The sequence below is a fragment of the Ixodes scapularis genome, unplaced genomic scaffold (assembly GCF_016920785.2).
Source record: "Ixodes scapularis isolate PalLabHiFi unplaced genomic scaffold, ASM1692078v2 PGA_scaffold1__304_contigs__length_218370807, whole genome shotgun sequence".
Lineage (NCBI taxonomy): Eukaryota > Metazoa > Arthropoda > Arachnida > Ixodida > Ixodidae > Ixodes > Ixodes scapularis.
The window spans coordinates 48,995,396-49,009,799 of NW_024609846.1; the positions used below are offsets into that span (position 1 = coordinate 48,995,396).

Here is a 14,404-nt window from a genome sequence, read left to right on the forward strand (position 1 = left end):
TCGTCTTGCGAGTACCAGTATCGACTTTAGAGGTTCGAAGCAACCACTCACTTGAGCAGCCTCAAGGAACGGAAGACTAGAATGCGCAAAAGGTTGGCGTCCAGGAAAGCTCCAACAGACCCCAGGACAATGGCAGCCAAGATGATGACAAAGTCAAACCTAAAAGAAAGTAGAGACAGACCCGTTACACGCCAGAAAATTTCAGGAATCAATTGCACACATAAAAATGCTTCAGCGCTCGAAATCAGCACCCTTTGCAATCTCTGCACCTAAGCTGAAACTTTTCCGGAGACAGAACCATGGCTGGATTCCTCGTCATAAAAGATAAAAATATCGCGGAGCAAATGCCTTTCTTGCAGATGGTTGAGGCATGGTATGTGACCACTTCTGAAGCTTCAATGTAGCACAGGCATCTGCTTCGTTGCAGTCCTTAGCGCATCTCTTCATCCGGATATTCAAGATATAAAAAAAAAAGAGTATCCCTTATTCTTACATAAATAAGGGATACTACACAAGACTCTCACACGCCATATACCATAACATTTCGAAAGATGGCCCACCTAAAAGCAAGGGCAAATGGGGTAAAAATAAGGAGTGGCCTCACCTTCAATGTGCAATAAAAATAATTAAAAACTGCTATCTTTGTATTTGGTGATTTGCTAAAATTGTTTTCACATTGAGGAGCAATGGAGTATAATAGACAACTTTCTTTCCCAGTCAGCAATGGTTGCTTATCTCCTCCCGTAGCTAACAGACCCCATTTCGGCTGAGGTCACCATTGACCAGGGCACTTCAATTACTGGAAGTGGGCTATCTTTTGGTGTTTTTGAAAAAAAAATAGGGAGCAAATCATGTCAAAAATAGGGATCGGTTTACCTTTCGAGGGTGGGGCATCTTTCGTGATATTAAAGTAGGTAAACTGCCACATGCACAGAGTGCAAAATCGGCAAGCTGATGGCGCCCAATTAAGAACTCTAAAAGTCTTCAATGACAAAAAAATATTGTTCTCTCTCCTTGCCTTAGAGGTACTTATTCCTTTTTCGATGTCCCTACTAGCCCAACTTTCCATTTTGTTATAATTACTATAAACCTTGAAGCAGCACAACTAAAGTGAAGCTAATACAACGGCACAAACCAAAGTCTTTTATCGATCGTCAAAAATCACTGAAACGCAGTCAATCCAGCTGAGGGCACCGCTACTCACTTGTTCCATCCTTTATGAAAATATTCAGAAACTCCAAATGCCGCTATCTTCAAGAGCATCTCCGTGACGTAAACTGGAAGGCAAAGCAGACGTGGGTACTATATTGCCGTCTGCACAAAATGTGCGGCACAGCCCAAGGGGCAAGATTACTCGCATGCTAAGAGCCCGATCAGCAGCCATGCGGAGAAGCCAGTCTTGCCATTTCCAAGGAACGACATGCCTCCATCTTGACATGAGAAAGAAAAACACAAGCAGCTTTTATGTCCTTCTTGTACTTTACTGAACTTCGAGTACACAACCATATTTATGCATACAAGATGCTTGCTGTTTGTTTCGTGCACCCTCGAAAAAAATAAAGAGGCTGGGAGAATGGGACGGACTTTTTTTGTATTGTTTTTTTGTAAATTTTTTTTGAGGAAAAGGGAATGTTTTGGCCAGCAAAGATGTCTTAGAAAGAGCAGGTATGCTATACATGCTTATGTATAAATCATGTACCATAATGCCCAAATTTTGTAAAAAATGGTAAGTCGCTGACCGATTTATTGGACGTCAATATTTCTGACTTGCTCGATATTTCAAACCTAAAAGAGGAACCGTGACCTACCCGATGGAAATAGTGCATATTCACGACCGATGTTTCCAACCGCTTAAAGTCTAAAATTTAGACTTTTTCGGACAAAATCGTTGCGAGCAATCAGCGGGAAACACCAACGAGAAGCCGCCATTTTAGATTCTATGTTGACTGCACAGGAATTAGCTTGGTTCGGCAGCGCTATTAAAGTACTGCCAAGTCCTACCTCTAGGTGACGCTATGCTACGGCTTCTTTTTTTTGTCTAGTTGCATGCCATTATCATCATCACTGTTACAATTTTGCTTCGTTCATTCGCCATTCTGCAGATATGGACTTGCGCCTCTCATCTCGCCTCGGTGAGTCGTGTTTTCGGACTATGCTGGCTTGGACGTCATGGCCCCATCTGTTCTTCCGCCGCCGCGAAGTGTCACTAAGAAGCGCGGAAAGTACTCGACCATAACACTAGAAAAGAAGGCAGCAATTCTCAAGCTAACAGAAAGTGGCCGTAAGCAAGCGGAGGCGTAAGCTGAAGTAATTGGGGCACTATTAAGGGCTTTTTTAAGCTCGCTTAGACGTAATAAAGGCAAGTTTTTTAATCTGCCGATTTTTCAGACTGTTCCATTATTCGGACGTTTCATCGGTCCCTGTGAAGTCCGAAAAATCGGTCAGCGACTATAGTAGCTATAATGAGGTGTGGCTGCTTACTCTATGTTTTACGGTAGGTGCATAGTCAATTTGTAATATCTGCAGTCAGACCCGCTGGCAACAAAAACCTGTTTTGCAAAATTTGCTTCGTTACACCCGATTACAAGTATGGGCCTCAGTGCACCGCCATCTTGCTCAGTTGGGGTGCGCTTGGGCACGGCCATAATCCTATTACGACGCCGTAATCGGATTATGACAAGCCCACGCGCACACCAACAAAGCAAGATGGCGGCACTCTGAGGCCATACTTTCAAACTTGTATAATTTATTAGGAATTTGTTGCAAGCGGAGAAAGTGCCACTTGCATGGAACAACCTTGGGGCAATGTATCAAACACTGTCTGGTTTATGGAATTCATCAGACTGAGAAAAGGCAGCGCCCCTTTACAGCATTCTTGAAGACTAAGTTCTGTAGTCTTCAAGAGTGCTGTAGTGGTGATGCCATAGTGGTAGTAGTTGTATTATGGCATTGTTAGTTGTTGGCGAATTGTAAGAAGAAAACAGTCTCCTCCATGAAACATGAACGAAAAAGATGTTTTTAACACTGGTACGACAACACGCACCATCTGGTTTGTAAGGTTGCAAGCAAAAATTGTTCTACAGTCCCTTGACAATAGGTTTCACAAACACAGAAAGGACGAGCATTCCAAACAGCGTAACAAGTCTCACGTGTGAGTTCTGTGATCTCTACGATGTGCCACATGAAGCTCGCAGCAATGACCATGTCTGCAAGGAAGGAGTCCAACAAATATAGAGCTTAACTTGTGCTCATTTCAGAGATCACATGCAATGAGAAGGTTAGCGTAATGAGCAAACAAGGAAGCAGTGTTTTGGATTAAGGACCTTTTCATTTAGTTTATACTACGGTCCTTTTACAAAGAGTCAAGTCAGTAATGCAGTATTTTACAATCTTTTCAGAAAGTAAGTACCCTTAGCACTTCAAAGCACTTTAAGGCAGTTTAAAGTTATTTAAAGTTTAAATAGATTTTGAGTTCCTGACGTAGCCTGAGCATACGCTCAGGCTACGTCAGGAACTCAAAATCAATGCTCCATTGTACTGATCATTAAGGGGGAATACCACCTAAAATTTGCAATATTTAAAGAAAAAAACTTTTTTCTCATTCTTATTTATTGTGGTTCAATAACTAATAGAGCACACTCCCGCAAATTTTTATTGCAATATCTGAAATATTTACGGAGGAATAAAACATTTTTGGTAAGCCAACGATGCAAAATCATGTTTTGAAAATGTGAAACTTCTATGTTCCCTCTTATCTAACAGCTGTAGCCTCACACCAGTACACCCTAGAATGATGATCATACTCTCGATGGAAAGAGCATTTCTTCACAGTTTCCGTACTTTAAACATATTTGGTCGAGAATGAACACCATTTGGGAAAGAATGTTATAGATGTCCAGCTTTCCCATGGAAGAGGCTATGCACATGACGAAGAATCGCAAAGCCCGCCCTGATTGAACAGAAAACTAACTAAAACCAATATTCATTTATAGAAAGTCACGTAGGTTTGTCTGCATTGTATTTCGATGATGCTTGCCCTGCCTATAATTGCTGACGCTGGTTCGTGTATTGCAAGCATATCCAATTCCTCACTCGTTTCAAAATCAATGTCCACATGTCGGCAACAAAACGACACTCAGCAAGGCCATGCAAAAGATTGGGTGTAAGCAGAAGGCACCACCTATCCTTTTGGTGCCTTTCAGTTGCCACCACCACCAGTAAAATCAAATGTGGTGATGTGGAAACTTCAAATAGATTTTTTTCAGTCTCACTTTTTTGCAGCAACTTTCGTTTTAAAAAATCTATCATTTAAAAAAATTGCAGAATTAATTCTTCACTATAGATGCTTCTGAACTCAAATTTAATGAGGAAAGCGGCTAGATATTTATTTTTCTATTTAAATGAAGTTCTTATTGCCAAAAATTAAGGTTTTGATGAGGAGAAAATGCCTCATTACAGTGGAATGCCTTTCGAACTGTCATTTTGCATTAAAAAAAAAGCGCCGATATCAGGGTAAAAAATAGATAGCCGCACCTGCCTTATGTTCTAGTTACGCCTGAAGCTTGGAAATGCTCAATATTTTGCAGGAAATTTTATACGATAGATTTCCTTGCCAAGTGAGGTGACTTATAGCTGTATACCTCCCCCGTACCATATCAGAGAATTGTCCTACGGAGATGAAACGTCATACAGTGCATGTAAGCAACGGGATGAATAGACCCTTCGAATTTCATCAGTACTGAGCGAATGGTTTAAAAGTCGACAGTTGAAGGTGGTGCCACCCCTCAAAACACTGCTATCAAGTTTGCCATAACCAGTGATTGTTATATGTGAACTGAGAACAAAATAACAAAGCAGGGAGACTCCAAACGATGCCCAACTAGGTTGATCTACAATTGTAATGAAGCAGTGACTGCAGGAACACTGAGCACAATGCGAATTAAATGCAACTCTCATTGCTCCGAGCACCGAGTCACGCATTAGCTGCCCATGGTAGCAAAATAGCTAGCACGAGTCCTGAATTATTTCAGATGCTAAGCTCGTCATCTCATTCTTTCTTTCGGAAGGCCGAATTTCGCACTCCAGCCCTTAAAGGGACACTGACACCCCCCAAAATATTTTTTTCATTTTTTGCCAGGTGCTTCATTATGGTGCCGGAGGACTACCCAATTAATACTTTGCAACAGAGTAGCGTATTTTTTTAATAAAGCCAAAAGACGCAACTGCTCGAAACAGAAACCGAAACCCGCGCACGGAGGTTGGAGAAGTGGAGAGAAGAGAGTGAGTGGCGGAAGTCACGTGGCTACATCCAAACATGCGTTTTTTGTTTTTTTTTCCTCATTTTTGTAGCAGACGACATGGGAACTGTTTGCCGCGCGATTCTTTTGCAGTTATGTTCGTTCCGCTCGCTGTTCTGTACTCCGAGATGAGCTGTTTTGTACATTGAGGAGTTGGAGATGAGTAGTGAGTCCCCGTGGTGAATTTCCATGATCGGCTCCGAAAAGAATACGCCCAAGATGTTGCGTGAAGAGCTGGCTCACATGTCCTGCATCCGAAAAAAAGTGGCATTGTGCGAAAGAGTTTCCGAAAGATCAACGGGATCGGGACCAATGGCTGGCTGCATTTCCTGTAGAACATTCATGGGCACCTCGGAAAGCGGACGCTACCTGATTTATATGCTCCTTGCATTTTGTGGAAAGTGATTACATTGAGTTCGCAGGTGTCAAAGAGGAGATCCCATACCATTTAATTCAGCGACGTGTCGTCCACAACATTCGTTTGTTATTTTTTGTTTGTTTCTTCAGTGATAATTATAAAAAAAAAAAAGAAGAAATGTAAACATAAAAAAAAAAAAAGATTTCATTGGGGATCGAATCCGGTCCTACCGCGTGTGAAGCGGACGTCTTTCCCACTGAGCTCTTTTCACTGGGTGATTTCCTTCCTTAGTGACAATGCAGCTAGTAAACTGTAATTTGGAAAGTTTGCTGCCGATTTTCATCCAGCAAAAGCACTCCCGGGTCAAAATCGGGAAGCACCACGCATTGGCGACATAGTAAAGAAATCGTACGCGCGCATATTCAACTCGAAGTAGACCCGTCGTGCTTGACGTTTGCGTGAGCGATGCCTTCAGCCACGAGAAGGGAGCGACGGCTCGGCGACGTCTTCGTGCAAATCAGCTTGGTGGTCGGGCGTGTTGTACGGGATGAATACCAATTCTTTTGATGAGTCCCAAATTTCTCTTTTAAAGGCAGACAGAATTCGCCGGTACCGCGAACGACAGTTCTGAAGTAGAGGTCCAACGCCCGTCGTCCGCTGCCATCGCCGTCCCCGCGAGTCCCACGATACGCGAAACGACGCACGCACAGAATGCTTCCGGTTCTCTGTGCAACTTTTTTTTCAATCAACGTATTTGCAGCTTTTTAGAAGCCACAAAAAATGGGTTTCATATTTTTTTCTATTTTTAATATTGAGTGTCTGACTTCAGTGACCAACGACTTTGATTAAATTTGGTGGTCGCTTCGATACCTTAGAAAACGGCCCGTGACCGCGGAAAAGAGAGTGAGCGAGACTCGAACCGGCCAGTTCTTGATCGGCAGTTTTCGGGCGGAAAGAAACCGAATTTCGAGTCGCAAATTGTGTTCTGGGTAGTTGGGCTCTCATATGTCATGTACAACTAAAAACCTCGGCGAGCATAAACACCCTGTCAGTGTCCCTTTAAAGGGGGACACTACCCAGAAAAAACATTTTTTCTGTAAAAAAAGTTGATTTTGAAAAATGGCATATTTACATCCACCAACATCTAGAGAGTATTCCCAGAAAGTTTCATTAGTTTACACAGCATAGTTAATTTTTTATAAATTATTTTCGGTCCACCGATGCTAAAGAAAAGGTAGGGGTTGGAGCACTCCATTCCACTTTTTGGCACAAATTTCACTTTAGGAAACCTATTGCTTGTTAATGGACAAGACGAAAGACTCACTCATTGTTTTTCCTAACTGGAATTTTATGGGCAATGCGACTGTGAAATTGTTTTTTGACTTTGTGGATGTCTTTCATAAAAGATTTTAAGATTTTGTCGACAACATAGAAAGCAAAAAATTTATTTTATTTTTCACTGCGATGTTAGCATAAAATAAAATACTTTTTGGAAATTTTGTTTTCACAGTTGCACTCTCCAGGCATTCTGCTGCAGATCTAGAGTAGAAAAATGTTGGGTATTACATTAGTTTCCCACAATATTTTTCCTAAACAAAGTCGATGTGTTCCTGATAAAAACGACTATAATTTATTTTACAATTCATGTACACAGATGAAACTTCATACTGCATTTTGCCTTGCAACTGCCAGTATAAACTGTAAATTTAATTCATATTAAGCCATAGGCTCAAAAGTTGACCCTCTTGGGTAGTGTCCCCCCTTAACCCCTTAACTGGGAGCGCGCCTTTAGGCGCCCATCGATTTTGACCGCAGATTGGGGGGCGCGTCTATAGACGCGCTGCACTTTTTCTGCTGTTGGGAAGCGCGTCTTTAAACGCTTGCTCAATTTAGCGTGTGGGTAGGATGCGCCATCTATCCTTGTGTATTGGAAACATTTTTTGTTTTAAAAACGATGCATACATGGCACCACAAAAAAAGGTTGAAGACTCCTGTATGACACCTTTGACTGTTTGTTTGGAAAATGGCGTCCAGCAATTGCCAGCACATCCCTTGACCAACGAAGAAATCGCTGAGCTGCTGCCAACTACTTGCAAGGATAGCGACTGCGATAGTGATTTCTTGAGTTCGATGGAATGCTCCCCGGGATCTGACACGCAAATTGAAGATGACACAGCAGAACAATTGTAACATCATCAACTTCGGGGTCCACTGCAACATGGCAAGACGCCACCACAGTAAAAGATCCATTTCGGATTGAAGGAAGTGCCGGGGTGCACATCCAACTTGATATAAATAAATTTGTTTTAGGTTTTGAGATTATTGTTATACCTTCGAGAGCTAAAAACACTTAAAAAAAAACTCCCGATTTCACAGATATTTTTGGTCAAAAAAGTCCCCAGTTAAGGGGTTAAGATGCATCTCGTTGACATTGCACAACTCGTAAAGATGCGAGTGGCCTGTAACCCATGTTTTCTCGTTTCATATTCTTTTCGAACACCAATAGATGTGTGCCAAATGCTGTCCCAATAAAACCGTGGGAAAAGATAAGCATCGGCAATTTTGGTAACTATATAGCCTATTTTGATGTTACTTGGGCATCTTGTGTTTTTAGTTAATAATATTAATATAGGTCCAGGTCCCCATGGTAAACAAAGATCGCTGTTTTTAGCAATTACAATCGGAAAAAGTTAAAGCAAGTCTTATAAAAGTGATTATATGTCTGATATTCTATACTTGCTCTAAGTATGTAGCAGTTTGCTTTACATCCTTTTTTTAGTTGATATTATATGCTGCTTTTGATATCATGCGAAACAAAAACTGGCAAAGGCCGATCCCCTCCAAGTGGAATAAACTCCGATTTACTACGCCGAACCTGGTCGAAAAGAAACCGCGAAAACCAGAAACCCCATTTGAACATGTAGGAGAACGTGTTCCAAGAGGAGCAAAGCTGCTTACAAATTATGACGTTGCTCCATTTCCACGTTATTAACCTGTAGGCACCTGGGCAAGAAACAAAAGACATTATGAGACTTAATTTGGGAACACTATTGGCCTGCCCAACAACGTCCGCTCAATTTTTCACTTTTTTTTTTTACACTCTTGTGACTTTCTGCTCATCTCACGGAAGCCAGCCATATATTGTTCTATTTTAAAATGAAGTTTTAATGTTTTGCAGAGTAAATGATGTCCACTAATTTTGAGGCATCCATTTACACAAAGTTTCAAAAAGCATGAAGTATTTTTCACTGATTCTAGGAATGCCATTCTTGAATTTTTTTTTGACATTATTCTAGCTTCTGCACACCCTGTGGTCAAGTTCACAATGTGTACAAACGTTATGCAGGCCTCCCTCCAATCTTCATAATGTATCAATGCACATCTCTAAAAGCATTAGGAACTAGTACCTGCATACATTTTAAACAAGCCCCCAAAGACTTATTTGTCTCGAAATATTCTGAATTCTAAAGTAATAAAAGCGAGCTAAGCAGTAGTACTTAGTAAAACGGTAAAGATGTTGATTTTCGCTACAAATCATGAAGAATGATGACTGGTTTCACTGGTTATAATGTGCAAACAAGATAAGTTGGCCAAAGCTGCAGCAAGTGTGATCATACCTTGAAATAACTTCTTCTCACAGGGTCTCTTGAGTTCACTGAACCAGGGTGAATCAGACCATTTCCTCTGCAGTAACAAGAAAACAAAAAAGTTTTATAAAATCTTGTAATAATGCAGTTTAGCCTTAGTTTATGAACAAGCTGCTGAGACACGGATAGCTTTTACAATTCACCTCCAACGATGCCCATGAAAATTTATCTTGCCGTGCCCCTAGTGATGTGATAGCGATAATGACACAGGCAACAAATGGTATGCTCACGCTTTATCCTTTGAGACAAACTGAATGAACTGTCAACACTAGTTCACCTGGTGGCCTTTTACAACTGGCTATTCTTTCAGCAGGCAAAAATTTTGAGAAAAGTAAATATGGCAGTGGCTGATTGTGTATAACATGATTATTTTTTTTATTTAAAGTAGGGGTGTGCAAATATTAATATTTTCGAATACGAATCGAATACAAATAGTTAGCTTCGAATATCGAATTGAATATTGAATAGTCGAAGGCAGTTACATTTATTTACAGCATTTTTATTTTCACATGTCGGAAATGCAGTTGATTTTTCTGTTGATTTTTGATTTCTTGATTTATGAACTGCAGAACTGCAGTTGATTTTTCTGCATGACAACTTGTTATCGTCACTACAAGTAGAATTTTCGTTTTTGTGTTTTTATTCTCGTTAACACCAGTGAGGCACTGGTGTTGACGAGAATAAAAACACAAAAACGAAAATTGTAATTGTAGGGAAGATCACAAGTTGTCATGCAGAAAAATCAACTGCTGCACATGGTCAGGTAGGAGGCGCTCCCTTCGAGCGGATCCACACCTCCAGCCACAGCAAAAAATCTCTCCCTCAGCACAGAGGTAGCAGGTTTTGCCAGGTATTTGATGCAAAGCTTCGCCAGACTCGGCTATCTTCAGCACTCGACAGTTCGCCACAACTCACACAGATCACTTTCTCTTTTTCGCAGTGCCTCCTCCACATAAGCTACAACTTCTTATACTGAAGCTGAAACCACTTCGCTCTCCATTTCATTTTTGACTAAATGGTGAAATGCTTGCCAAACATTGCTGAAGGTGTTAAGCCCTGCTCTTCTGACTCTGTTGCAGCATCCGGCTTCAGTAGCATCACATGAGGCTAGCTTTTGCAGCACCAGAGCTTTTAGCCATAATAATACTTTTTTTCTGTTCAGCTTTACAAATAGTGGACTTGAACGTGGGTCCAAGAACACAGCAAGGCATGCTTCTTTGTCCACCTTATACAAAGTGAACCGTGCCTTGATTAATCTTATCAGTTCTGTGGGAAATTCTGATGCCCCAACAGTGGGGCATACCAAAATCATAGGAACTTGGGAGGACAAAGACAGGTAGTTCTCAGCACTGGCAATAAGAGAGGCATCAAACAATGGCTTCAATGCTTGCGCATATTCAGAAACATCTTTCCACTGTGATGAACCAATTAAGTTCATCAATGTCACAGTCCAAGGTAACAAGTTATACATTGACTGCTTCTTTGAGTTCCAGAAGGCGAGACAACATTAGATATTGGCTATTCCATCTCGTCTCCATGTCTTGCACCATACGTAATGCGTCCTTTCTCATCTTCTTTTGGTACTTTTCAAGCCTTTTCTGAGCTGATGAACTTTGCTTGTAATGTCCCCCAATATGCTTCACTTTTTTGCACACGCGATCGATGGCCGGTGAACTGGATCTCTCGTCATTAATCGCCAGTTGGAGCGTATGTGCGAAGCATGCTCTTTCAGTCCACAGAAGTCCCCTTACTGCAACACGGATGTCGCGCCCGTTATACATTACAATGAACGTCGCAAATTCATCGGGTATCTCCCAGTCACCGCACATTTCTACAGCATGATTGCAACGTTCACTGAACTGTGACTGGCAGCCATGTGTCAAGTGTTCGATGTGACCCGCTTCATCATGAATTCTGGAGTGAGAAGATGGCGGATGAAGCTCACGTAACTTTCATTAGCACGCGATGTCCACATGTCGCTCGTGAAGGCAACAGCGGCAGCGCCGCCTTCAAAGGCGTTGTTGAGCTCTGCTTTCACCTTGTTTCGGGTGTCGTCATACATCCGTAGCACAAGCATGCGCGAGAGTGTAGATCAGGATGGTAAGGCGATGGTTGGGAACGGCTTCTGTCAGAAGTTCTTTGAAGCCGCGGTCTTCCACAATGCTGTAAGGCTGTAAATCAAGTGCCACCACGGCGGCCACCTTGTTATTTAGCGCTCGCATCCTCTTTTCTGGCAGGGGCTCCATGCGGTGATCGAAGTCCGTCAGCGTCAGTTGATCTTTTCCTGGCTTACCAGCGGTAATCCCATGACACTCTTTCAACAACGCTGGATGTGCTCTGAGATGGTTGACAAGAGGCGTTGTCGTCCCCGTGGGCGCTGAGTCGCACGCCGTACATTGCGCCATCGAAGCCGTCACCCTGGCAAAATAATTCCAAATAGCGCTCCTTTTTCTTCGTTTTGGAGCCGTTTCCTGTTTGTTCTTCCGCTTCGCAGACGGTTCCTCTCAAAATTAACACTTCCATCCGCCATAACACGGGTGGGTGAACGTGAAAGTGAGCAGTTTAAAAAGTCAGGAGTCCCAAGGGCACAGAAACTCACAGATTACCGCTACTGACACCGGCGCCACCAGTTTAGGTTGAAGCCACCATGCAGCTATGTCGCTGTTAATGGGCCTAACTAACCAAAGCCGAAAGCAAAACTTACGCTTGTGAATATGTTTTCGAATATTCAATTAATTTCGAATATTCGTGTTACAACAAATATTCGAAAAATGCCGGAGACTTGGTTTACGAATCGAATATGAATATTAAATGTATAATATTCGATTCGTATTCGAAATTTCGAATATTCGCCCACCCCTAATTTAAAGCATATCTAGAACAGCCGAAAGAAACACTCATAGTGAAAAGACTGTGAGTGCGCAGGCGAGCTGTGGTGGAGGAATTTAAGAACTTTTAGTCGAACGAACAGACACAGAAGGGAAAGTTCCTCCAACTAAAAGTTAACCGTCTTCACCACAGTCTCGGGTGTTATCCTTACTGTAACTTTTCCTAAAGACCTTATAGCAGGGGTTTTTGGGGTTTTCAATGTGTGTTAGTGATGCCTCATCAAAATGAACACCTACACTCCCCCAAAATTTTCCATAATGCAAGTGGTCCGTAATATTGAGACAAAAATGCACGTATTTATTTGATAAATCCATGTAAACTTTGTCAGCATAGTGGGTGTAGGGAGTACTCAAATTAATTTTTATAATACGGTGAGTGCACATGCGAATGTATGTGTTGCCGTGATCGGCTGCCACCCGGTTAGAAAGTTGGTCCGTTTTCACTGAAGACAGGTATTTTGGCCAGTGTAGTATGACTGCTAATCTGAGGTCTTTAACACTTATCAAGCAGCAGTGATTGTGTGTCCACACACCATTACGACACTCATCCAGATAAGAATGGGAAGCCGGCAGCTTTTACTTCCAGTGCTCTAAGCTAATCTGTAGTAAACTTGCCTCCCAGGACAGGGTGCTGGCTTCATACACCTGAAGGAAGTCCTCCTGGGACAGAAACCCATTTCTGGACACGTCCATGGTCTTGAACATGAGGTACACCTCTCTCCGCTCTGAAACACGAGAAGGACTTGACGTGTCTTCTTTTGATATTCATCCTAACCCCCAAATATAGGTTCAAGTAATAGTGTATTTGAATTGAACTTTAGGTGACATGATCTGTCTTGTTATGTGATCCAGCCTAACTCTCAAACATAATAATTCAAGAAACAATGTATCTGATTCAATTTCTGGATGAAATGACTCGTCCTTTTAAGACCTGTCCTGCCTATCACATATTGACCCGAGAAATGCTGTGTTAAATTTGATCCTTGGATCCCATAAAGTTTGATTTGAATATTTCTTTACTCCTTATGACGTCCACTGGAGCTCCTTTGAGTGCGCTTCCCTGTGTGGAGAAAGCGACGCTCGAGACGTTGGTGTCGCTGTCACCCCTTTCACATAGCGCAGCTGCGCAAAGGCTAAAAGCTCTTACTTTGGGTGGGTCCATATGTACGCATTTTTAAAAAAGTTGCGGCTTCGTTCGTGTTTGAGATAGGATTCCGTATTGCTCTAAAAAAATAAAAGTGCCGCGAAAATTATTTTTTCAGTGCGCCCTGACCATGGACAGCAGTGATTTTCATTTGCAGTCTACATTACAAATTTAGAATATCAAGATATAATTTTCTACTCGTATTGTATACAATATGAAATCGTAAAGTAATTTCCACGGGACGAAGTCACAATACAATTTCATCTCATGGTATAAAATAAAGTTCAAATTAATTCCAAACCACGAGACACAAGCCGCAGAGCTAAATCCCGTCACTCTCCGTCCTGCGTGTTTAATAGATATAAAATTACACCACCAAATTATAAGAGAGACGGTGTATAATACAGTATGAAAGTAACAAATTGGGCCAGTTGGTATACATATATCATGGGGTTGAAGAGCTCAGTAAGTGCAGAAGAAGAAAAGGCACAATCACGACAAGACAGCTTTGTCTTGTCGTGGTTCTGTCTGCCTGCATTTACCGAGCTGTCCATTCCCATCACGTCTAAACACAGTAAACTCTGCCATGCGGACAAGGCCAGTATCCCGCACAGTAAGAAATTAATGCCCCCTAGAATACTGAGGCACTCACTGGCACGTGGCTTATAGTAGCGCATGAGGCCTTCAAAGTGGCAGAAATACAGGCAGGACGGGGAGGTGCGGTTCACCAGGAGCCGAAAGGCCTGCTGGCACGCTTTCCTGCGGTGCAGCAGCAGCTTGCGGAACTTGTCCTTTTCCAGCGACGAGAAGCGCTCGTACACCACCGCCAGCACCTGAGGGGGAAAGCCATGCCTCTTGCATCGGCACTCAAATGTTTCTCTGCCATCCATTTCGGGATGCAGGGCCAGCTCTCATGCTTTCATGCCCAAATCTAGGATGTAGCCTTTATAAAGCGTACAGTGTGAAACGTGCAGTTGTTAATTGTATGCGCTGTGTGCAATCGGCTACTGCTGTTATCTAGCCCACAGGTTCGAGCACATGTTCCGACTAAATTAGAGTTTACTGGGTTG

The 14,404-nt window shown here is 42.2% G+C and overlaps 1 protein-coding gene across 2 annotated transcripts in view; it reads right to left on the reverse strand.

The window, feature by feature from the left end:
• The window catches only part of LOC8023351 (two pore calcium channel protein 1), a 47,421-nt gene that overhangs the window by 18,742 nt on the left and 14,275 nt on the right, over positions 1-14,404 (reverse strand). For both annotated transcript variants that reach the window (XM_029967232.4, XM_040498886.2), the window contains exons 10-17: positions 13,987-14,167; positions 12,806-12,915; positions 9,273-9,339; positions 8,614-8,658; positions 3,150-3,206; positions 1,359-1,430; positions 1,205-1,277; positions 52-159 (exon numbers count right to left, since the gene is read on the reverse strand). In XM_029967232.4, the coding sequence (XP_029823092.2) occupies positions 52-159; positions 1,205-1,277; positions 1,359-1,430; positions 3,150-3,206; positions 8,614-8,658; positions 9,273-9,339; positions 12,806-12,915; positions 13,987-14,167 (713 nt within the window). The remainder of the gene's footprint in view (positions 1-51; positions 160-1,204; positions 1,278-1,358; positions 1,431-3,149; positions 3,207-8,613; positions 8,659-9,272; positions 9,340-12,805; positions 12,916-13,986; positions 14,168-14,404) is intronic.